Source organism: Crocodylus porosus, unplaced genomic scaffold, assembly GCF_001723895.1.
Source record: "Crocodylus porosus isolate Cpor-Errol unplaced genomic scaffold, CroPor_comp1, whole genome shotgun sequence".
Lineage (NCBI taxonomy): Eukaryota > Metazoa > Chordata > Crocodylia > Crocodylidae > Crocodylus > Crocodylus porosus.
The window spans coordinates 831,586-857,648 of NW_017728905.1; the positions used below are offsets into that span (position 1 = coordinate 831,586).

Here is a 26,063-nt window from a genome sequence, read left to right on the forward strand (position 1 = left end):
AGGAGCATGGGGGGGACAGCTCGAGTGAGAAGGGGAGCAGGGCAGGGGCTGCACAGCCAGGGCAGGATGTGGGATGGAGCCATGGGCAGCTCATCCAGAGGACGTGGCTCCTGCCATGCGCACAACCCCAGGGGAGTCATGGGGGGCATGTGCTCCCCCCCCCAGATCTATGTGCAGGGTGAGGACGGGCTTGGGGCTGAGCTGAGATGGGGCCCTGCCAGGAAGAGGCCTGTGCAGCCCCTGGCTCCCAGTGGGCAGCCTGCTCTCGCACCACATGCAAATGCAAGGGAGCACATGCAGTGACAGGAGCTGTCCCCCACCTTCCCACCCCACCTACTCCCTACACAGGCTGCCCCATGCCCCACCTTGCCTGGGCAGTGGCTGCCCTTCCACTCACCCCACTCCCTCCTGCACCGTGGGGTCCCTGATCTGTCCCCCCACCTCCAGACTTACCAGCCAGACACGGTTCTCCAAGCTGCTGAGCTGCATTCCTGGTCTGGCTGCACTCATGCACATAGCACTTATCCGTGATATTACTGGCCACATTGGTCAAAAAAACAGCCAATTACCAATAACACCAATTTTCCTTTCATCAGTGCTGATACGATATGGTATCAATGCACCTCTAGCATTACCTAAAAATTTTGCTCCCGTAACAGGCAACAGTAAAAGCCCAACGGTCTTTAAAGGGAGTAGCATTACAAAGGCAACATGTAGCACTGAAAATCCCATGCTACCTGCTTCCAGCTGGACTCACCCCAGAAGTCACTCCTTTAAACATATAACCTTCTTCAGGCTCTTCTAGGTCAGGGGTTAACCCACTCCTCCCTTGCTAACAGAATGTGCCGTGAAGTCAGGCAAGCCCTTCCTTAGAGATGTTTCCACCCATCACTGCACAGGGCTGCAGCAGCACTATGTTGCACATCTTTGCCATACTCCTGGCAGGTGTTTATCTCTCTGCCTTCCTATCTCACCTGCACCTGTGGATCTCAAAGCCTGCAAGGAATTAAAATAATCCCCAACAACTTTTGGGGGATTTTAATATTATTCTAACCATTCTTTCCACAGGGGAAAAACAGGGAAATGAAAAGACTTGCCCAAGATCACAAAAGTCAGTGGCAGAGTGGAAAATTAACTGAGTAGAGAACAATGCCTTGCTTCACGCACAAAGCAACACAGCTTATCCTTTAAATGTCTGTATGCACATGTCCACTATTAGTAATCGCTATTGTGGGGGGGGGGGGGGGGTAGAGGGAGAAAGAAATCTTGAGGAGTGGCAGGAATTGAGAATTCAGTGACATATAGGCCATGCTTTTCCCACCGCTCCAGGGCAGGGCCGAGAGGGGCAAGAGATCCCTAGCACACTTTATGCCAGGTGATGAAGCTACAAGCAACAGGACAGCAGCTAGTTCTGGAATCAAACCCAAACAAGTGCATGTCAGGAATGGGGATGAGTCACACAACTCCTGGAGTTTGAGAGATTTGAAAAGCAGCAGGCTGGTCTCTCTCATGTTCTTCCATACAAATCAGTTAGCGCCATCTCACATGGCAAGTAGTCCCTGCTCTGAGCGCGTCATGCACTGGCCATCCAAGAACTGGAAGATCAAAACCTTTGTAACAGGGAGGAGGCAGCTAAGTCTAGTAAACTACACTGGGATCAAGGACAAGGAGGCTTTCATTCTAGCCATACCTCTGCCACTGACCCACTGCCCACTTTGGCAAGTTACTCCCTTCCCTACGCCCCTTCATTCCCTCTCCTTGCCAGACCTGCCTGTTTAGGCTGTAAATTCCTCAGGGCACAGACTTTTACCCTGTGGGCCTCTCCTGAGCCAGCACAAAAGGTCCCTGGTGTCTCCTGGGGTCTTGAAGTTGAACAGCAACAGGGCTGGAAAAGACCAAATTCTCTCTCAAATGAGCAAAAAAGTACCATGAAGCATGGAATTTTTACACACGCTTTCCAACCACCTTCTTTCCCCCTTGCTCCCAGAAATACCCACAACCTACTGCCAGGTCTGATTTAGTCTGTAAAAGAAATCCTAGGACATTTCTCAGTGTTGCAGCCTACTGCTACTGGTCTGCTGGCAAAAGGCATTCAGAAAAGCAAACAGGATATTAGGAGTGTATGAAAACACATTCACAACAGAAGTCGGGGGCCAGTTTTGCACTTGGAGCTAACTGAATCCGAGAGCTCAAAGTGCAACATTTCCAAAGTTTCAGAACTCCCTATGGACAAGCCTCAGATTCCCACATGGAAATTCATCAAAAGCAAAACTGTGTGTCCTCTTTGCGTGTCCAGAGCATTAAAGTGGAGATGGGCTGGGAGGAATTCTGTACCCTGGTGCCTCTCTCACCCTTCGCAGCGCGCACCACATTCACCCAAAGTTTAGTTGGTCTAATAAAAGATAATCACATTTACCCAAAGAACCTCATCTTCAAGGGCCAAAAGCACATGCAAAAGCTTGACTGCATGTAGGCCCAACACGCACAAAACCTTAAAATAACCAAGCGTGAAGTTTTAAATTCCAAACTAATAGAAACTGAGAGAACTTGTACAGAAGCTGCAGTGACCACAGTGCAAGTGATGTGCTTTTCCTCTTCAGCTGTTTAGTGCACAAAGATGGCACCTTACTTGAGATGTCCAGGCCACCCAGCCCTCAAAGGCTGCTCATTGCATCAGACTGGAGAAGGCAGGATCTGAAAGCTGCTTGGGAAGAAATGTGTCCAGGCATCTAATGCAACCTGGAGACAAGTAATTCTGGAGTGGAAGCTTTACTCTTGTATGTTATTAATCATCTGGGGAGGGGAGATTTGGCTATGGGACATCTGACATTAAGGTTTCACACACCCACAGCTGGTTTTCATTCTCCATAGCTCAAAAGACTTACACCCAAGTCCTTTTAAAGAAGGGCTTAAAAGAAACGGCAGAGTTTACTAGACAACTTCCACCTCCCCCCTCTAATTATACCTTTGGGATTCTTTGCCCAGTGGTTTCCAAAGGGAATTATCTCAGAACAAGAGAAGAATAGCTGTTCATTGCTTTGATCCAAGTGGATCAAAGTTGCATCCTGAGCTGGGTAGGGGGTGACAAAGGAGAGAAAAAAAAACAAGAGTTTACCTTTATTTACCATTCTGGAGGGTAACAACTCGCAGACTTGAAAGATAGCGTAGGAATGAGAAAATTAAATGAGAAAATGCAGCCTGCTTTAAGAACATGGTGCTCACCCTATCCCTCACCAGTCCCAAAGCCAACTTCAACCTGGACATAAACAGGTGCTACTCCAGCAGAGCTGGAACTGGTCTTCATAGGGGATGACATTCACCTCGGAGCAGATGACCTGCATCAGACCTCCGCATTTCACCCAGCTCCTCAAGCAGTGTGCAACCTATTTGCTGGCACTCCACAGGGATGACAGTTGCTCTAGACTGCAGAGTATCTGAAAGCCTTTGCACCACAAAGCGATTCCCCTACCTTTCCACATGCAGGAGCACAAGAGGTTTCCCCTCTGATTAGCAGCACAGCCAGGAACTTGAGGCTATAGATAGGAGTCACGCATTATTGTTTAGCACTCCTCCTGCCAGCTCCAATCACAGTGAGAACCAGTTACACCCGGGTATACATCATTGCAATGTATATTTCAAGGATGTTTCCCACCTTTTCCTGGGAGAATATTCAGGGTTAAAGCGACACCGGCTGCTGGACTGTCAACAGCGCAAATGTGCAATTGGGGGAGGAGAGGGAGAAAAACATCCAACTGGCAAACATAATACTTGGAAGGAAAAGCAGAGTTTAAAAAGAGGGGGGAGGTAAAAAAAAAAAAAATCTCAGGAAGTCATCTAGTCATTTCTGCTCTTTACTGAAACAATAGACCTGGGATGCTGGCTAAGTTATAAATAAGTTCACTGGATACACAACACAAGATGAGAGCGGGGTAACTATGGGCTCAATGGAAAGTGACTCACCACCTTATTACAACATACCCAAACAAGGACAAATTGCAAAGGGTCGCGCTACCGCTCCACAGGATTTTGTTATGAAGTGGACAATGTTGCTGGCTAGCCAACATTGTGCAAAAAAGCAACACGGGGGCGTGAGCAATATTCACATTAAGGGCTGAAGGCCATGTCCAGGATGGCAACTTGGCAGTTCTGGTCACACCAAGCAGCTGGCCCTGGGGACCTGTGGGTAAAATCTGTGCCACAACAATGGAGTGGAAACACTCAAGGCTCCCAGATTAAGTCCCCTTCCAGCAGGGTATTTGCAAGGCCAGAACAAGACCACTGAAAAACTAAAACAGACCATACGGGGACCACTAAAGAGTGCTCGGAATGGGACAAATAATGGGAAGCCACCACCACCACAACATCCTTCTCTTTTCAGAAAGGAAGTTGGCTGCATTGCTGTTATCTGTTTTCCAGGCTGGTCAAGTGAACTATGAAAATGGATATGCAGGCTAGCAGAGCCAGCATGCTTTGGCTCCAGTATCCCTGCTGGGAGACTGCTGTGCCTACACTGGAAGGACACCTGATACACTGCACTTGGAATTTGGTTTGTCTAGCTTAGGAATTTATACGCTCCACCCTCCCCTCTCCTCCACTGCCCCGACCAATATCCTTCTAAGGTGGGGAAGAGCTATCACCTTCTTATATAGGTATGACAAACTGCCCATGGGCATCCAGCCAGGCTGCGGCAGAGCAGGAAATGGGTCCTGGGTCACTAAGGGCATCTGCACATGTGCTCCAGGGTGGAGGGGGGTGCTTTAATTTGAGAGCTGCTGTAATTAAAGCACCTGCGGCATCACAGGTCTTCAGCATCCAATGCTTCAAAATGATGGTGGGGGCGCTTTAAACTAAAGCGCATTCAACAAGCTTTAGTTAAATCACCCCTACCACCATTTTGAACCACAGGGATGCTGAATACACGTGATGTGGAGACTGCTGGAGTACGCTAAATAGCACACTCCAGCAGACTTGATTAATCGAATCTGCTCCAACGCGTGCCAATTAGCAGGCATTGGAGAAGAGCTCATTCACATGTATATGAGCCCTAAAATCCTGCAGTAGAGCTCTAACCCCCCAGACCAGGCTTTTTCACATGTTATGACCGGGATGTCCCAGACAGAAAACACTCAGTGACAGCAACATAACCAGACACCTTTAAGCCAAGGGAGATGGAGAGGATCTTCCAAACTAGAGATTTAGAGAGTGAATTTACTGTCATTTGCATTTTTTTTTCAAAATACTTTTCATCTTGAGCTTCCTGACTTGTAATTCCATTATCTGAATCTGGTAATGCAATCATATTAATTCAGCTGCATTAACATACAAATACCAAGAACAACAAAAAACTGGTCTTAAAGATTGATCTGATCTCTAAGAGGCCAACACAAAGGGGAACAAAAACACAGTAACAGGACCACCAACACTACTCCTAATATATTATTATGTATTTATTATTCTTAATAATAATAATAGAAAACAAGCCCAAGACTGCAACACAAACTTCCTGGCACAAGATTTGCAGCAACAAAGAATGTGAAATGAGTCAGGATACAAAATGCATTTTTGCTCCAATATAGCTATTTGCCAGGTAGGTGAGATTAAGGTTGCCAATGACCTTGTGCACACAATCAGCTTCACAACACGGAACAGCAAAAGTGTTAGCTTGATCTAAATAAGAAAGTTCACATTTTAGCTATGAATGGGAGTCACTAGGAAAGAACAGCAGTGGAGACAGGACACACAAACCTGCCAAAAATCAATGGAATTCTATCGAGATTATTGCAGGTATCCACATGGCCTCGATTACCATGGAAAACAAACCTCGCACAATTTTTAATGTGTTTCTTTTTCCAACATCCCTCCAAGGTGGGGAAACTGCCAATTCCCTTTGTACGTGGAAAACTGAGGCTCTGAAAGGCTTACATGGAACAGTGAGAAAGTGGGGAAGCAAACTCATCTCAATGTCCTCTACCATCTTCTTAGAGAGAGGGTGGTCAACTCTAGGACTAAGGTGGGGGTGTCAAAGATAAGGCCTGCAAGCTGAATCCAGCCTCAGGAACTCTGTCATTTGGCCTGTGAGAGAGTCTTGGAGTTGACCAACATGCTACACATGGCACTTGAGCCAGGCCAAGACGCACACTGGATCGAGCATACAGGGCTGGTTGGTGGGACCTGATGAGTTTGACACCCTACTCTAAGGAGCAGATGAGGCTAGCTGGCCTCTGGACTATGTACTGAAGACCCTGATTCAGCCTGCTAGCAAAGCCACTGGCAGTGCAACATCTCATCCAACCCTGGGCTCCCAGTAAGTCTACAGCAGTGTTGGCCAACCTGTGACAGAGGTGCCACAGTGACATGGGCAGCCTCTGTGTAGGGCACATGGCAGATAGTGGGAGGGGACAGGCAGCACAATGGCAGATAGGGCAGAGATTAGAAAGCAGAGCAGCAGCTTGGTCAGCGAGGACAGGGAAGGGATCAGAAAGCTGAGCAGCAGATCATGCAAGGGAGAGGGATCAGAGTGGCACTTGGGGAAGGCGTGGGGCTAGTCTGTGAAACCTGCCAAAAAGGTTGTCCCTCACTGATCTGGAACATGGAGCATTTGACATATCAACAGCTTCTCGCAATGCTGTTTTCACAGCACAGAAACAGAGAAGACACAAGGGCAGACAAGGTTTTCATTTGCCTTCTCAAAGAAAGTTGCTCGTTAGTACTAAAATTCACTATATAAAGTAAATGATCCAATTCAACAAGATTATAATCCTACAAGGATGCAGCAGCTGTGCTAGAAATCCGAGGTGCTAGGAACCTTAGTAGTGAGATCATTAGTTTTGCTTTGAGTAGGTTTGCCGCTAAAAATACCTTGCTTAAGACAAAATGTAATCCTTCTCTTCAGGCTTGCAAAGCTCTTCTTTGCACATCAGAAAATGCTAGAATGACCACCTGGCAGGATACATTAACACTAGGGTTTAGAGCAAAGATACAAGAACTAAAGTTGCTGGAAAAACTGATTTTGCTAGTTTGTTTTTTTTAAATTGTATATAGCAAGATACCAAGTTTGAGAGGAAGGCACATTCATCTTCTCACAGAAATCCAGACTTGGAGGCCATTCATTTGGATAAAATCCAGTTCCACATTGAAATTCAGTTGGACTTTCAAATGCAAATATCAGGAGAAGAGCAACATATGGTAGAGGTTAGTACTTATTTTTCCTAATTAAACGGTATACTGCTGTTTTGTATAACAATGTTAATAGGGCGTTAACAAGCCTTTGGAAAGGAGACCACCTCACTTTAAATAAAGTACAACACAGGCAGATAGCCTGGCAATTCCCACTTCCCACTTTCTCTCCTCTAGGACAAGACTGCGTGCGTACCATCTTAGTGACTGCATTTTTAATGGTCTTTTTCACAAGCCAAATTGGGTCAACCACCCTCCCCCACTCATTCAGTGTTAGGAAGGGAAAAACAGCATTGGAGCAAGCCATCACGGTTCTGCAGCTAAAGACCACCTTGGCACAATCCATCAGGTGAAAAGGCGACTAGCTCAGTGCCACCCTCCCTCCAGAGCTTCTTGCTCTCAAACAGCAAGGCCTCAATTCTGGTGAAAAGGAAGCCAGCCGTCAGGGTTTGGGAACTTCATATATCCATTTTGCCTTGCATGATCACTGACCCAGGGAGATGTGCCAGCATTTCAGACTCACTGCTGAAGGAGGAGGGCAGGCTGTATCCCAGCTTGTTTTTTTGATAATTTAGTTTTTGACCAACACCACTTACTTCCTACTTGATGCACAGGATCTCCGACTCCCCTGGAAAGGTGAGTTCTAACAACTGTAGCTCAGAAAAAATCCATGGTCATTGCTTTTGACCGTTTCCACCCACTTTGTGATGTACATAAAAGGTCTGGAGTACATGTGCACATGCACACATGCTTTTGGGGGTGGTACTCTGGTCTCACAAAGGACATTCTACTATTACCTTGCTTGTCAAAAAGTCTTTCAAGGAGAGTGCTAATGAAACAGCAAGAGAAAAAGGAGAGCAGAGCTGTAGAAGGTTAGGACGCCTCTTCAGCTGTTTATAACGTGAGTAGATAGCTTTAAAGCCCATTTGACCTGTAGTGAGCATTTCAAGAGGATGGCTGTCTCTTCGTTAAAGATTCCTTAAATGAAATGGTAAGAGAGGACTGAAAGAAAGCTCAGAGGTCCCATACTTAGAGGGCCCAACAAAAGGAGGGGAGGCCAACTGTAACATTCAATACCTTTATCTCCAGAATAAGCCGAGAAAATAAGAGTCAGGAGATGAGCTGAAACATCCTCCCTCTATTTCTTTATAGAAAGATGGCAGCACCTTCCATACTGCCTTCTTCCCGCCTCCTCTCCTGGCATCACCCAACTCCAAGGCTCCTTGCACACCACCTCAAACCCTTGCTCTGCTAAGCACATGGGGAAAAGACCACTAGATTACATTGCAGCTAGAGCTGTTGGTTGCTTTGTTGTCAGGTCTAGGCAGGGCATAAGACCCCTGGCCGCACTGAGAAAGGCAGCTAGCTGTTCATGGCCCCAAGTGATAGAACAGTAGTTTTCAACCCTTTTGGACTCCAGACACCCCTCAACAGATTCAAGACACCCCTCAGAAAATACCAGCTCTTAGTTTTCACTTTTTTTTTTTTTTTTTGGATGACAGAAGAATGGAGCAACTCTGCCGTTGCAAATAACTCAGACCACGATGGGGCAAGAACCTTTTTAAACACTGTGGATTCCTATTCAGAAACTCTGGATTTAATCTTGTGACTCATGTTTGCACACCCAGCTGTGGCACCCCGTGCCACCCTGGAAAGGATCTCAAGGCAGCCCAGAGTGCCGTGGTATCCTCATTCAGAATTGGTACAATCGAACAAGAACATTGTGCCTGCGTTTGCCTTAGGTGATCCATCAGCGCTAGCTGCATTTTCCAGCCTCCCCATACACTTAAGCATTCAGCACCATAATATTTCACACTGTATTTCATGCCTCATTTGGCAACAAAATTAATTAAATTTTAAGTCAATGCTGAAGCAGTACAGTACCTTTTTCCCCTCCATGGCATATATAACTCAATTTGTTTAAGCTAATGTGCTAATCAAAGTACTACGAAGCCCTTTTGGTAGGAAAGGGCCAGTGGAGAACCATGGTCCATAGTACTCGTGCTGAAGCACAGACTGAAATGCTGCCTGTCTCAACAGCCCCTTGAACTGGCTTGGGGACTGCTCAGGGGCACAACTAGATTACTAACTCTGTCTGAACACCAGCAGCAGTTGCACTATCAAAATGTTCAGGAAAATAAGCCACTCGTAACAAAGCAGCGGCTGTAGCTCAGCATCTGGCACTCACTTGCAAGGGCTCAAGTCACAGTCTGAACTGGAAAGCAGCTGACAGTGAAACATGTCCCAAAGGAGATCCCCTATTCTTCCACCCAACCACAGCCTCAGGGAACCCCATCCACCCAGCCGACCTAGAGGCAGGCTTCCAGCCTACAATCTTGGGGAAGCCCAGCAGCTGCAGTAAGTTATGTAGTCAGTACATTGCTCTGTGTGGTGCTAAATGGCAGCCAAAATATTGCAGCAAGAAGGCTAGGAGAACACTGGAAATCCATCCAGCAGTCCCTTTCCAGAAGGGATTACTTACTAACATGAATTCAACTTTACGTGCATTACCACTTCCCTTGCTCTACACTTGAGACTCTCCTGCTTTTCAGAGAATCTGGGAAAGGGCAGGGGACCTGGTGGTCACAGCCCACTAGGCTGAGAATCTGAGAGCTTGCCAAACCTGCAAAAGGTAGACCCAGCGGTCATAGAGCCCACTTGTCAAGACCCTAAGAGAGAGAACAAGGACCATTTATACCAACTCCATCCACATGAGTGACAGGGAAGCCCATTAGGAATTGCAGAATTTCTAATTTCAGTGAGAAAGCAGATGGGTGGGACCCACGGATGTAACAAACCACATCTAAGCACCGTGGCAGATCAGCTTGCTTTGAAAACTAAGCAAATCAATAAAAACCAACAGCCAATTACAACTTCCCTGGTCAAGTGGGGTAGGAGGGAATTACTACATCAGGAGAGTGGGGTCTGCTCATCCACCAGGCACGAAGCATCTCCAAGCACAGCCTCAACTTGTCTGGAGCTCACTAAATGGTAAGCTTCCAAAACCCTTTTTTCAACCCAGGTGTTGGGGGCTGTGTGCCAAAGAGCCATGACATATGCTAAAAACGAAGAGGTTATAACCCAGTTATACCCTGCGGGCTTATTGTGCACAACTTCAAAATGCGGTTCCTGCAGCCAGAACTGCAATCAGCTATGAAATACAGTAGTTTGCAAATAGGTCCCTGCCCCACTGAGTTCACAGCCTATCTTCTCTCACACTTGTATGGTCCCTAGAACATACTGCCTTGAGCCTTACTAGACACATTGCATGATACCAGGATACAGAGAATTTATCTAAATCACTAGACTCTTTTGCATGTATTAATACTGCACAGAACTGTGCTTGTTACATGTCATAAAGGAAAAAAAAACAAGCGTGCGTTAAATTCTACACATATTATAAGTACACATGCATGCACACGCGATGTGAGCAAGTTCCTGTTGCTATAATTGAATTTCCTGACTTTGCACATGTAAAAATATCTGTTTAGTATTAGCTTAGTTCAGCTTTGAGGGTTAATTAAGAAAAGGATTCGGATGCAATGGGAAGTGTGACGTGGTCACACATGGTGTGCACGCTGGAGCTGGGCACCCCACAGACCATGCAGAATTTGAAATTAGCAGCAGTGAGGTCCAGCAGAATGCTTGCCAGATCTGCTGGGCCTCTTCCAAAACCATCTTTCCCCTTTTGGAGGGAGCACAATAAGTCTGGAAGGCTCCGAGCTGGGACACCAAGCCAATTGCAAAACTCGACATACTCCCGTCAGCAAAATTGTGATCTAATGACTGCACATTCAGACGGATAAAGAAGGATGGCTCAGGAACAGCAATGACCAGCAAGGGGCCAGGGGCCAGCCAAGGCCCCATCCTCACTACTTAAAGACCCAATCCTGCAAAACCAGTGATATACAAGAGGAAAAAAACCAAACCCTTGTGTTATCAGGACTTGACTTAGACTAACTCACAACTGTGCAGCAAAAAGCATCTTTCCCAAGTTGCCTTTGTTTTCCAGAAACTCACCTTTGTTTTGTAAAATGGGAGTCTCTAGGCCTCCTGGTTCCAAAGCAACCTTAAAAACATGACCATTTAAGTCTCAGCATGTGATTTAAAAAACAACCCCCACCCCTGCAAACTTCCATTTTCTTCCTCCTTTCTGAGGAAAAGTATCTTGAGGTTGTGTGTGTTTTGCTCTAATGGAAAGTTTCCTGAAACAAATTGCACACGCTCCACACTGAGACCTACTCTATAATGTTTCTGTACTAGTAGGATTCAGTTGACTGGAGGGCAAGAATTTTTTTAAAAAGAGATACAAATATATCATTGCAAGCCATAACAGGAACACTAATCATAATGGAAAATCAGCATCTTCTACCCTTTCCTAGACAGGGCAGCGCTATTGCTTTTCTTGTAGTGGTATCTTTAAAGCAATGCAACTTGTGGGTACTGACTTAGGCCGTGCCCAGTTTGAAATTTTTAAGAAGGAAACCATTAGTTAGTTCAGTTGAATAAAGCAGTGGAGATACTAGACTATGGGGAATGCTATTCATGGGCTTTTCTTCCATTCAGAAGTTTTTGGGTGGATAAGCAAAATTCTGAGCCTGCCCAAAAGGAATCCATCTCCAATCAAAACAATCAAGCAAGAGAAATTAAAAAAAAAAAAAAAAAAAAGTGGGGGAAAAAAAGTGGCATATTTTCCCCCTTTCTGGAAGCTAAGTGAATGTGAAGACAGAATTGGGAAGGAGCTCGCCTTCTCTATTGTAATTTAGGAATTGCTAAGATGATGTTATACCATTTTTCTGCCTCCAGCTGCTAGAGAAACACGCTGCTTATTTTGGAATATCATAGTTTTGCTCCACAACACGCTCCCCCTCACTATCCTCCTTCCCAGTTCACCTGTCCTCATCCAATTAGGATGCTGTGGTCATCTGCTTCAGATCTTCTCTTCTCTCTACCCTTGCAAGGAAAAGGGGAAAAAGGGGAAAGATACAGACTTTGTTTTCTAGCCTGGCTGCTGAGATTCAAGTGAAGCAGAAGTGCTGGGAGTAGGACTACGTATTCAAAAGCATAAGGAGAGCATCAGAGGCAAGGACTGAACAGAGGTGTTACTTTGGATTAGTGAAGATAAGTGTGAAGTCTTTGTTCCACGCAGCTTGCTACTTCCTGCTGCCAGAATTCCCTTCCCCCATCTCCTCCCTAACTCCAAGAATGCTCCTCTTTCTCTCCTGGCCCGTCATATATATTTTTAGTCCTGTTAATGGTTTCCAGAACTAGCACCAAAGAACCAGGGAGGGGAACAAGAACTCCCAAAACAAGCTGCCATGTTTCCAAAATCATGAAAGGGTAAAGTGACTTTTCCAATTTCTTAGTTGGTCTAATAAAAGGCATCATCTCTGAACCAAGAGCTCTAGGGTTTTGCATTTCTTTTTGTCTCAGACCAACACAGCTACCAAATACAGCCCTGAAGCTAAGTGACGTGGGGTTTTGGATGTAGCCATGTTGGTCTAATGAGACAGAAGCAGAAACCACATTTTTTTTGTTTTGTTTTTCCCAGTGGTGGCTCAGGCCCTGGGGAGACCGAATGCCACAAAAACTGAGCATGGCACAGGCACACACCTTGGCTGCCTCACTGCAGATGGCAGCTTTTGGGCACTTTTGAAAACTTTACTCCAGGTTGCTCTCACCTTGGGGCACATCTTAGGTGCACACATCAGCACAGCTGGTTTATAATAATGAAAACAGAACCTGTGGTCTACAAAGATCTTGTATTTTTCATTCTAAATTACACTTACTTCTGCACTTACCAGTGGTTTGCTAATTCTACTTGCCCACGTCACAATTTAAAAAGAAAGAAAGAAACCTAGGTGAGAGAGAGATCGTGTGCTACATTTTGTCCTTAGTTTTGTGGGATAAGCCCCCCCCCCATTTGTTTTGCAAGGCTGCAAAATAAAAAAAACACCCTAAAATAAATACTTTCAGCACAGAAGTGTCAGTTCTAAATATCAAGTCGCATATTGTACACTTCACGTCTGCCTTTCACAATTCATCAAAATAGCAAACTCTCCTATCACTGTATTCCTACATAATGAAAATACATGGGAACACGAGCCCCAAGTAGGAAAACACGATGCACCTCTACTACTAAAAACTTTGTTCTTCGCTCTGTGGAACAGTGCTGGCAACCGTTTATCACTCCGAAATTCACTACCAATAGGATTTCAACAACCTTTCCACTAAACTCTTCATGTCCCTCATTACGATTTAGTTGCTCTTAATTCAAACGCAAAAAGTCAGCTTCTCAACCCATTGAACAATGGACAGAACATCACTTTCTGCTTTGCAGGTTTGCTGCAGGAAGCAAGAGGCTTTTTTTCTTTTTTCACCTCCTTTCCAAGAGACACCCCACCCATGCACACCAACACTACACTTTGGATGTGTCCACAGAAGAGGCTGCATGCACAAACAGAGTAATTAAATCTTCAAACAGCTAACCTGTAGCACCAATTAAAGACACAATGTCATCTTTTGCTGGATTTATAATTTTCAAAGGGGATGCACACTCATCTACCTCCAGGGAGAATGCATTTACTTTGTTTGGCAGACTATAACTTAAAGAGTTTGTTGCATGCACCAGCTTGCAACTCTGAAAAACTCCCTAGTAAGTTGGCTTCAAATATCTGATGAACTTGCCTGATCAAAGCAAGTCCCCCAACAAGCCTCATCTCACAATCTTACTAACAGGTAGGTGCAACAAACTTTGGGGATGGTAGCCAACCACATCACAGTGCAAAAGGGAATTTTCCCCCTGTAACTCCCCTTTACAGTCTTCAAGCAACAAAGTTCTCTCTAATTTGAAAGCAAACTTATTTAATCTTAATTTAAAAAAAAAAGTTTGGTCAATCAAGTTTAAATAGCAAAGCTTGCATTTGTTGCAAGCAAAATAATTTAATCAGCAGGAGCCAGCCCACACCATCACTTAACTAGATAGGAAAGTGAGGTTATAGTCACTTTAAATTGTTTCTCAGATATGCCTGAGATCTTTATAAATTTGAAAGAAGATATTAAAGTCTTCAAGAGGCCAAGATCACCCCATAAAGCATCACCTCCTAGAAAAACACTTTTTTTTTTAATTGCTGTATTCTACACAACCCCAATGCACTTCACAACACAAGTTAGACACCAGCCATACAAACCCCATTTAGGAAACTCAGCAGCCACTGTGTGTCCTAATAACAATGCACAGATACTTGGGCACTGGAGGAAAAGCAATGACTTCAGAAATAAGGCTGGAAAGATATTTCTCTTTAAAACCTCGAGTCTGCTACCACCTCCCCACTGCTTCTTAACTCCAAGTCGTTGTTGTTTTGTTTTTCTTGGGATTTTTTTTTAAAGCCACTCCCATGTGAAATTTAGTGCAGTGTATATTGTTAGAGGTATAACACATCTGAAATACTTTCGGGGAAAGGAGAGCAGAAGTTGGAGTAAACAGTCACCTATAAAAGTTATGATATTTCAAAACAAAAGATGTTTTAATTTTGGAAAGGCTAACATTTTTGCCACTGCAAATATTGGACAGCTTGGTACAGGAACTCTCTGCAATCAAAGGATCGCAGCAAGAGGGCATACACTCGATACACTTTAGATCTGGGAGTTCCTAATAATTTTTACATGTAATGGCCTATAATAGCATGCTGGATTTATCTAGCGCTTTATGAACAGGAAAAGTGGCCACCTTACCATCCTGAGGAGCTTCCATCTCCTTCAGATTGTCACACAAGACACAGGACAACAGCTTGGGGAAGGGAAACTGAGAACATTCTTAATTAAAGCATTCTAACATGTGCCACATTAGTCATTATTAAAACTCTCTAGTAATACCACTTTATGGTAACAGTTACTCATGTTAATTCGGCATCATAGCAAGCTTTGAGTTGAGAAAGAAGGCCTCTCTCTTACCAGGCAGGGGCATTTGGGCAGAAGGACAGCAGGATTGTTCCTTTTCTCTTCGATTTTAACTTTCACTGGGGAGCGGAGGGCAGGGAGAAGCAGCCTTGATTTACAGCAACGAAGCCAAAGAGAGCAACCGGTGCCCACAGGACATAAGAAAATAGGCCCAAAGGCTCCCTGGCCCAAGAGGGAAAACCAAGAGCTACAGGGAGGTAATTCCCTAAGTACCAAAATGAATCAGTTTAAAGACACTCTGATTCCCTGATGCGTCTCCTGGTTCTCAACAGAAAAGACCTTTATTTATACCCAACAGTTGTGCCAATTTAAAGTTCCTGGATGACAAGACTGGTCAGCAGCACGCTGCAGCTTTCAACACTCACCAATCAGTATTTAAAAAAAACCCAACATTAAATCACCCCAAAGCAGAAAAGTAATTTATAAACTCTTGACAAGCAAATAAAATACACACTTCACCTATTAAAGGTGAGATCATGAGGGCAGGGGGAAGGAGAACAACTGGAATCCATTCATGGCATGAAAAGGCTTCCATTAATACAGCTGTAAGCAGCATTTCAAAATTGAGATGTCCATCTGCTGGACTGAACATGTGTACAAAGGCTTGAGAAGGGAATGGCAGCAGTTGTGTAACTGCCTTGTATAATATCGCTCCCCTGGATTTTATGAAACGCTCAGAAAACCCGTCTCAAAAGCTTCAAGAGCCTAAAGGAAGGGTGGTGTCAACATTACCTTTCACTCACCCGAAAGAAAGCCAGACAGAGAGATTTCGTGTATTCCAGGCTCAGCACAGCCAAGGCAGCGAGAGGCCAGCCACTAGCCTGACTTTCCCAGAACAGCACAATTCCTCACCCCCTCCTACATCCTGGCTGGAATGGGCCAGGTCTGCAGGACAAGTAGCCAAACCAATATGCAAGCAGGAAAAGAATGAATGCAAGCTTTCCCCACCGCTAACCTCTCAGTAGCATGTTGTCTCTTTTGTGGATTTTAAGTAGTAAAAATGAAACACACGAAATGGAACATTCACTAAAGAGACCAAGTTCCAACTGGAATAATTTATACTTTTCTCTTTTTGCTTTCTTTCTCTATTGCCTTCTTTTTCTATCACCCACTCCATGGTCTTGCCTCTCTGTAAAAATGTTTGTTGAAAACTGTTTACACATCAAGCTAAGTGGCGAAATCTTGGCACTTAATATTATGCTGAAGTGAAAGGAGGAGAGGAACATATTGCAGAGACGCCACTTTGCAACATTTCATCTCAGAAACAGCAAGTTTCCAAAATGCCACATTTCCACATACCAAAGTGCCAACTCTGCCATGGGAAACTTCAACACCTACTTCAGGGAGTCCTGCCCCTCTACACCCCTCTCCTTCCTGCAGGGAGCACATCCAGAAGAAAAAAAACAAAAAAAAAAAACTTTTTCCACATTGAGCCATGTCCAGCAGCCCTCCTGATGCATATTACTGACATTTCCCATATACCCTATTAAATCAATCTACAGCACCAGAGCAACACTATCCCATGGCACCAAAGCACCTCCCATTAGAGCAGTGGTGCTCAGCCTTCAGTCCACAGGCTGGATCTGGTCTACAAACATTGTTACCTGGCCTGTGGAGCTCCCAATGGGTCTGGAAATCTGGGAGGAAGGTAGTGGTAGCAACACTGCTTCCAGGGTGCAGCAATTAATGCTGCCAGTTTCCAGACTCAGGGGGTGCCTCACGGTACACGCACCTGACCACATGAGTCCAGTGTTACATCATGGCTAGATTCAGCCTGAAGGGTCACACCGATGCACTAGATCACCCCCCACATGGATCCTGCAATGGATCCAGCTTCCAGACTGACCCCAGAGGTGGGATCTGGCCTGTGCTACTCATTCAGCCTGTGGGGCCAGAAAGAGGGAGCACCGCTGCATCAGAGCAACAGTGCAGACTGGTTTACAGGACCACAGGATTTCAAGATGACTTGGGGAGCTGCAGTTAAGCAGTACTGGAATGGCTGAAATTTTAACAAATCTACAAGTGCCTTAGCCATTCTCCTAAAAAACAAAACAAAACAAAAAAGCAACTACAGCAGAGGAAACAAAAGCAATAAGAACCTCCAGCATGGCACATTCATCCCAAAAAGCATATTGGGAGCAGATCCCCTGGCACGCAGAAGTCTAATGAATGCAAGCCATGCATCCCCATGTACAGGAAACCCAACCAGCCCAAAGCAAAGCCAGCCTGTCAGGTACAGCCCTGGAGGCATTTAATTTTAACCTCAAATTAACAAGACTCTCAGTAAACACTGACATTTTGGCAAGTGTACAGAGGTGTATCTGCATAGGCCAAAATTCCCAATGCGGGGTGTCTACCACGAGGCTCCCAGGGTTACCAGTGGTTGTTACAAGCTCAGACTCCAGCAGCTTTCTTCCAGGGAGCTAGCATGCCTGACCTAGCAGAGCACTGCTGTCAGTCTGCTGGGAAACAGTGTTACCGAGCAAGCACGCTTGCCAAAGTCATTCTTCACCAGGGCAGAAAGCTCTCATAGCTTTAAGGACCCCAAAAGGGCCAGGACTGTCAAAGGGGCTGAAGGGTGTCACCCAAATCCCACTGACAGTCAAACTCCCCTCCACCCCCTGACAGACCCAACAGCATGAAAATTAACACTTTAGCCAAACAACAGCTGAAGTTTCTCAGACATAAATGCGACAACAGTGAATTCATGTTCATCCCAAGAACAGCCATGGCACAAGGGAAGCATGGGACTACACAAAAGAGCGGGCACAAAACTAGTACAACTCCCTTTGGTTCATGACTCTTTGTTTTCAAACTTTGGAGAGAGACAGTACAAAGAAAAATAAGACAATACCTGATCCTCCAAACTGAGTGCTTGCTAGGGTTGTAGGTCTGTTTTTTCCATTAGCCACTGGCAGAGGAAACATCTAGAAAAACAAGAAGATGAAAGAGAAGAGAGAATTCAATGTTAGTTTTACTGTGCTGCTGTTAGGGGTGGGGGAGAAGAAAAGCCTTTAAGGGTACAGAAAGTTTGCCAACTCCTTTCTCAGGCGATCTATCTAGCAGGCGAGTGAATAGAAGAGACTAGCCCAACTGTAAGCTAACTCAAAGTTCCCCTGTAAGTACATTCTCATGGCACGCACACATTTCCAGTTTCTTCTTCATGGAAGAGCAACTGCTAAAATACTTTTCAGCTTCTCTAAGGTGCTTTCTGCTCACCACCCGTGTGCTAATGGCAAATGATTTATTTTCTCACATTATTAAGGGAGGCATCAAAATCTAGGGTGTTCACAAACCCAGAGAAAGATTTGTTCCATTATAAATAAATTAGCATGAAGGCTGCAGGCCCAGCTCTCTGTCCAGAGGAAAGTTCATCTCCTTGCCTCAAATCACATGCACAGAATCTGGGTTTATTTCCTATTCTTCCTCTTCTGCACCCCCCACACCTTCCTTATCACGATCCCATGTCCTAGGAAAGAGTCAGCAGTGACCACAGGGGCTCTAACCAGTGAGGACAAAGGTGATTAAACCACAGGCTACTCCTTTGCTGCAGGCCTTCAATGCATGAAGCCCTCATAGGTCTCCAAAAGGTTAATTTCATCCTTTCCTCTCTAGAAAAATGCGAGTCTTATGAATGCACCACCTCTCTCCCCCACACCAACAGACACTAGACTACTGCAAAGCAAGATAGGGGACATTAGGCAAGAATTTGTAGGTGGATGAAGTCTGGCTGATTGCAATATTCTTTAACACATGATTAGAAAGATTAACTTATTTTATATTATCAGTCATTTTAGTTACCTCTCTGCCACAGTTACTGCTACAATTTATAGCTAATCTCCTCCTGCCAGAGAGCTTCCTCAAAAATACTGCATACCTAGTCAGCTAACCTGTATAAATATTTTTAATACAAGTTGGGAGGGTTTCAAAAGCTGTTATTTTAAAATGTATATGCACCTGCATGCAGCAGAAAAGAAAACTAATTCTTCTCTACAAAAATGGAGCTTTAGCTAATAAAACAACTGGTAGGAAAATGCTTGGTAAATTAACATTTTAATATGCTTTTACTAGTCTACTCAGATACTTTCACCATCAAGTCATTTGAATTTATATTATTTTTACCTTTCCAATGTCTGAGTAACTCAAAAGTTTAATGTGCTGCACAATTTTAATGGGATAGAAAACCTACAAAAAGTCAGCATTTCAGGCCTTGACAGGTTTGATGGCTTTTTTGGTCAGCTGTGCTCCTATGCACAACTGTCCATCCGGTTTTAGTTACAAAACCGGGAAATAAGGAAGATATGGCAGATATTTACAGCAGCAAGACAGACAGGCAACCAATTTCCATTGAAGGCAACTGAATCTGGGCATTTAACTAACTCCCTTAGGGATCTCCAAAAATGTGTGTACGGAAGTATATACATACGTAGACACCCCCCACCCCACCCCCAAACTAAAGATTCACAATATATTTAGTTGTTCAGTGTGATAAAGAAATTAAGAAGAGGAATAATGTTAGTTTAGAGAGATTTTTAAAATCTGGATTACTGAAACGATATTACAACATCAGAAATTCACTCCATTTACCTAAGAAGAGAGCAAAGGAGACATCCTTAATCCACCCTCCCCAAGACAGGGGAAAAATGTTACTTTGATCAAAGAGCCAGTATCCCCAGCTATGACAAAGCAATGCATAAACTATGGCAAAGTAATGTATAGAAATGCAATGCATACTGTCTTCTTGAACTGCACTGCCTGCTTTTTTCATAAATATTTCTGCCTAATATTTGCTGATGCTGAAAAGCACAAGGTTAGAGTGACAAAATGCCAATGGAGAAAATGTACAGTTCTGTTCCATTGTGCACTGCACATTTTCTCATCTGCTTCTGCAAGAAAGGCCCTCCCATGACTACTTTTGGCAATCCCCGACCTGCCCACAGACTACACACATGAATGAGGGATGCCCTTCCCACCTCTCGCCTTCGTGTTCCTTATTCTGTTTTGAAAGATACTGAAGGTAGGAGACTGATATAACACCTTCCTGTTTGTTTCCATAGGAGTTAAAGAACTGCCCTCCCCACTGTTCCACATCAAAGCAATCTGAAACTTTAAAGCATCATGACATTTGATAACAGGGAACCCCAGGCTATTGTTACTACAGTAAGAACTTTAAACAAGTTTATCACACATGAAATCCAGGAAATATAACATTTATACTGTCAACTTGTTTTTCCACTGCAGTGTGGGTTTATTAAGTCAGACTAGTTTGCTTCATTTAAGGGCAGAGTACAAGTTATACTTGGAAGTATTCTCTGAGTTTGTTAGCTTACAAGAGCGTTGTTGAAGCCATGTTGTTCCAAGGTACATGTGAGAAATAAAGAGGAGCGGTTGGGTATTCTATTTTATTGGACCAATATTTCAAAGAGATGCTAGAGTGCTTTTTCATTTTAAACATATTTAAAAAAATTTAAAAGTGCTCTTTATTAGTTTGTTACTCAATATATTAGGATCACCCACCCACTATTAATGCTGTGCGTTTAGATGCTATTTTAACTTTTAGGGGGGAGGGGGAGTAGATGAACCAGTACATCAGGGTAGCAGGAGAGCACAAGGCGGGGGCGGTGGGACACAGACAGACAGACAGACACAGACAGACAGTTTTTTAATGGTCTTATAATGAGGTCAATACATGTACTTCTCTGTATTTGAAATGCATTGGTCAAGTAAAGCTTAAATCTCTAAATACTGTTTATAAATGTGTAGCCTCCAGTTTCCTGGACAGATGATAACAACTTAAGTGCTAGTCCCATAAATACCAAAAGATCATTCCTTCTTTCCCATAAAAACCCCCCACAAATCCAAAGTGTAAAAATGCATACATAAATATGCACGGTTTTATGGAAGGTTAAATCTAACACTGCACTCACTTTTGTCAAAAGACATTTCATGAGATGATAAAGTGCAATGATCCAGTCTGAGCAATTTTCTCATATATTAGCTGACAAAGGTGACAGTGACTTAACTCAAACTAGAATGACTGTGTGGAACTAGAATGACTGTGTGGGGATATATATTTGGGGTTATCAGCTACATTGTCATCACTTCATTTACAAACTTTCTCTCTTTTTTTTTTTTTTTTTACCTGCTTATACCATAACAAAGACAACATAATCAACAATTGTATCATTCTGGTCAGCAAACATTCATACTAGCTTCAAGTGATGCACCTGAAGGTTCCCAAAGGGTGTGCCACAAGACAAACAGATAGATGTGTGCTGTGAAGAATGGGCTGAATCAGGCAGGCCCTGGCCCTGTGAACCTGGATTGGGTCCACAGACCAGCGAGCAAAGTGTGCTGCCCATTTCAATCCAGAAAAAGTGCGCCCCAGTATCAAAAGTTTGGGAAATGCTATCGTAGAAAATATTCTGTTTACTGCTATTAAGCAAGAGTCTATTTATTATGCATGTATATCAATACACTAATGTTTCCAAATTAAGTAACAAGTTACTTTCATCTCCCGTCTGGTTTGCTGACATCTTATGTACAGCCACCCAAATAGCAGGTTCAAAGAAAGGTAAAACCTGAAAGCTTTTTTCTAGCACATAAGTTTGCAAACCTTATTTTGTATTAGACTGGAACAGAGGAGATTTCATTCAGTTAATTTCCCCAGAATAATGCTTTATAAAAAGCATTTTTTTATTTTTATTTTTTTTTTTTTTTTTAAGAGAAACCTTCCTCTGCCCAGTTTGGTGTAAAATGAACTTTACTGCAGCTAGACTCCGAACAAAAAACCCAACAGATTTATTATGGACATAATCCTTTAACTATCCCGAGGCATATGGCAGTGTTTTAACACCACTTAGTGTTTTTAACTCTAGGAAGCAGCTGAGGCAAGATTTTAGAGCTCCAGTCAAACATCTAGCCATTCAAATGAATGACGTGTTTGTTTCTTGGCTTTAGGTTTTGAGGCAGCTCTGCCGTGCACCAAAGTTTCACTCCTCAGAGGTGGCTGCTGATAGACGGAGCTGCAGCTTTACTGCAAAGGCAGTTACCGTTTTACACGCTGTCCACACAACAAATTTTAAAGGAGTTGGAAGCCAATTATGACGTTGCTTGCACCCCATGCCACATGGCTAATACTTGGTTAATAACCGTAGCAGTTAACACTTTTACTCCTGCCAGAGTCCTAGACTGTATCTGGTTTGGTGTGCCTGCTTTGCGGCACAGACAAGACCCCTTAACCATATCTGTGTAATTGGTTTGGCCGGTCTTCCTTCTTCCCAGCTCTCTCTGCACTGAAATGTCCCAGCCTGCACTGCCCCAGAGGACTGCTCCTGCCACTCTTTGTGTCTGCCCTTCGAGCACTCTCTCCCCCTACTGAGGCATTCTGGGATAGCTGACCAAATTTTCCCAGAATGCACGGCACACGCAGCCAGACCTCGCAGAACGGGGAAGCCCAATGAATAAACATGGTTGTGGGAACAAAAATGATGCCATGTGGACACAATATGAATGGAGTTAATGTAAACGAGCCTCCAACCAGCTAGGGCTGTAGCATCTTCCAAAAAAGGCAAGAAATGTCAAGTCACAGGTCAAAGAGCTGTGCATTACAACTGGAGAAAAACTAAGCCAATAAATACAAGGTTTTCTGGAAAGCTCTCCCCCACATCTGAAAACCCTCCTGGACCACTGCCAGCCAAGCCGCAATGAAAGAAGGCTTACAAATTACTTGTACTTCAGGGCAATTATGAAAGGCAACTGGTTCAAGGGGACTTGTAAAGGACTAGTTTGCACCAGCCCAGAGCAGCAATCAGATTGCAATTCTGGGAGTTTGGCGCTGGTTTCCAACTTTAAGTCACTTGACTATATAATGCAGCACTCTCTTGCTTTTTACTATTTTAACTGATATACTAATTCAGTGGGGGGGGGGGGAAGGTTATTTAGAGAACTATGAAAGCTCCTACCTAAACCTTGCTTATTTTATGGAGGTATTCACCTCCCTCTCCGTGATATCAACAATAATCTTGTTTTACCTACCATATTTATTTTCCCCCAATCACACTGCCAACTAGGACAAACACATTCCTGGCTATATAACCCAGTGGCTGAAGACATAACATTTACCCAACTGGGAGAGGAGCACAGCATAGAACAAGTACCACAATCACAACAATGTGGACATATTTTTCCTAGAGGAAGACATTGAAACACCAAGCTAAACAGATGCCACTACATCTGCAGAGTCCACACACACTTAAGAGAACCACACAAGACAAATTAGATCCATTACAAAATGCATCAGCAACCTGCAAAACTCCAAAGCTTTCTATATATTCTATATTACACTTAAAAAGTTTGCAACAGCGAGATAAATATGAGCCATTTGCTAGTAAGAGTTTTAAGTCTCATTCTCAATAGATATTTACTATTTTAAAAGACTCTTTTATGCAAAGCCAAAATAAAGTATGCCCCTGAGTGCTGATGGACATAACTGGCCCAATTCCAAACCTCGCTGAAGTCAGTAAGAAGACTCCCACTGACTTCAATAGCCTAGGACGAGGCCTAATTTGCTCTGAAGAGAATCTCCTTAGCACAGCATGTTGCAAGCAACTTCTGCAGGCCCCGATTCTGAAATCAACTGACTTTAGCATTCACAAGGAGCCTTACTGGTTGCAATGAGCTACTTCCGTGAAGGTAAGGACAAGAGTGCCATAGGGATGCACCACCTCAGATCTACACTGCTGCAATTCCTGAAGTCACTCTAGAGTTAGACGGACGTAAAAGAGCAGAAATCTGAACCAAGTTATTCACCTCTAGCTCCAGACTGAACCCCCACCCTACCCAGCTCAGGAAGAGTTTATATTTAAAAAGGGAGATGTGTTAACTATAATGGCCTTAACTGCACGACCATGCAAATTAAGTTGGGTTACAGCCATAAGTCATGTAAGAGTTTGTTTACATTGCAAGTAGTGGTTGGAAATTTCTTTCTGTAAGGGGGTGGTGGAAAAGGAGCAACTTTTCAATCCTACCTAGAAGTAGACTGCCCACTGTTCACCCACTCTGAAATTCAAAATATGGATGTCAGACATGCAAGACAGCAATCGGCAGAATTCCCACCAATAGGGTCAGTCTCTCCAAGACGAAAGAGGAAAAAAAACCCCAAAACACTGCATGCTACTCCACCATGAACCTTGAACGCATTTCTAAGCTCAGGTATATTGTCACCACAGCCCTCCTAACAATTGTAAAATATATCACTCATAATTAAATTCTAAAATTCAATTGTTAGGAGATGGTCTGGCAGAAGGACAGGGTGAAACCCTACCAGCCATCTCTCTCATGCAGGGCAAAGAGAAGGTAGGGATCGTCTTTGTGCAACCAGCAGTTTCCTATAGACCACGGCAAGTTAGAACTATTCTAAGAGATGTCCTATCAATACTGTATCTTTCTGCCACGATACAAAAAGAAATGCAACATATTGACAACTGTAACCTAGAACTGCCCTAAGAAGAGTAACAGCTATATTGCTCTCTCATAATTATTCTTTTTTGTTGCTGTTGTGGAGCTGCATTTTTTCAGCTTTTACCCTGGGTTTGCTTATCTAAAAAGCAAGATACACTCCCAGTGTCAGGACAGCACCCCCCAGCTGGAGTTTGCATTCAAAACAGTAACTTTCTCTTTCCACTAGTCACCTACCAATTACATTCTAACTCTAGCCTGGCAAACACGCACAAACAAGCCAGATCGCACACATGCCAGTACCACCGGGAAAGTCAGCCGAACAACTCAAGCGGGCAAGGTGAAACATTCACGTGTGTTGTTCAGATAAAAGCCTTAATTTGTCACTGTAACCCCTAACAAGCACCTAATTTTGACAAAATTCAAATCCGAGGATGCTCAAAAACATTTCAAACTGAGTTAGAAAAATCTGTAAAAGCGGAGACATAGCAAGTCTGGATCACAGAGAGGGAAAAAACAGCCTGATTAAAAGTCCCATCTTTGCATTAGTGCTGTATCCCTAGCTTCAGAGTTATCCAGCACGCTTCGCTATGGGCATTTAAACCCCGCACTGTTCCAAAGACCTTTCCCATCAAAGTCCCCATGTGTTCATCACAAGAAGGGCCTTTATTACATTGCAATGAGGGGTGCTGCGGCTGTTACTTAGTTCGATAATACACAAGTTGCAGCATGTGCATGTGCACGCACAATACAGCACATATGAAACCCATCATCTGCAATTTGCCTCATTTTACCAACTCACACTCTCTGCCCCCCTCCCGCCACCCCCTGGCCCCTAACAAGTGCTCAGGAACACTGGGAATCGCTCAAGCCACGGTCCCTTTAAAGGCCCCCCTCGGAAGAGCTCGCTTACCATACTGAAGTCCAGCAGGTCACTGAGTTCTTTGTCTGTCCCAACTGCAGCCATTCTCTGCTGCTGCTGCTGATTCATACTCCCACAGACTCAGCGGTGGCAGTCCTAAAGAAAACCATGGGGGAGGGGAGGAGATATTTTAATGACTAGAGCAAACTACCCACCCCACTGATGAATATTAAAGAAAAAAGAAAAAAGGAAAGGAAAAAAAAATCCTTTGCAAATTCCCAGCCTCCAACTTCAGGGCCTTGGAACACAGTGAAAGTCCTCACATGGCACCCAGAGGCAGAAACAAGCCTCCTATTGACCAGCCACACTTGTATGTTTGTTTTTTGCTGCCAATTCCACTAGCTCAGACCAATTCTGCTGCTCCCGGCTTACGGCAAGCGAAAAAAAAGAGAGCGAGCCAGCTCATTTATCAAATGTTCTTGGCGGGTTTCAGCTTCGCCACTGCCCCCCCACTCCTCGCAGGAGGTTCTCTTGTTTTTGTCTATTTCTCTTTAAAGTTTAAAAAAGGCCCAGTTTTGTGCCCAGAGCCCTCCCTACGGGTACGGAG

At 44.1% G+C, this 26,063-nt stretch overlaps 1 protein-coding gene across 10 annotated transcripts in view; it reads right to left on the reverse strand.

The window, feature by feature from the left end:
• TCF3 (transcription factor 3) overlaps window positions 1-25,641 on the reverse strand; it is a 95,481-nt gene extending 69,840 nt beyond the window's left edge. For 7 of the 10 annotated variants that reach the window (XM_019557025.1, XM_019557024.1, XM_019557022.1 and 4 more), the window contains exons 1-2: window positions 25,508-25,641; window positions 17,990-18,062 (exon numbers count right to left, since the gene is read on the reverse strand). In XM_019557025.1, coding sequence (XP_019412570.1) covers window positions 17,990-18,062; window positions 25,508-25,585 — 151 coding nt within the window. In that variant the 5' untranslated portion in view covers window positions 25,586-25,641. The remainder of the gene's footprint in view (window positions 1-17,989; window positions 18,063-25,507) is intronic. The other 3 variants (XM_019557017.1, XM_019557023.1, XM_019557016.1) reach the window with 1 other exon arrangement.
• Between the last annotated feature and the right edge of the window lie 422 nt (window positions 25,642-26,063).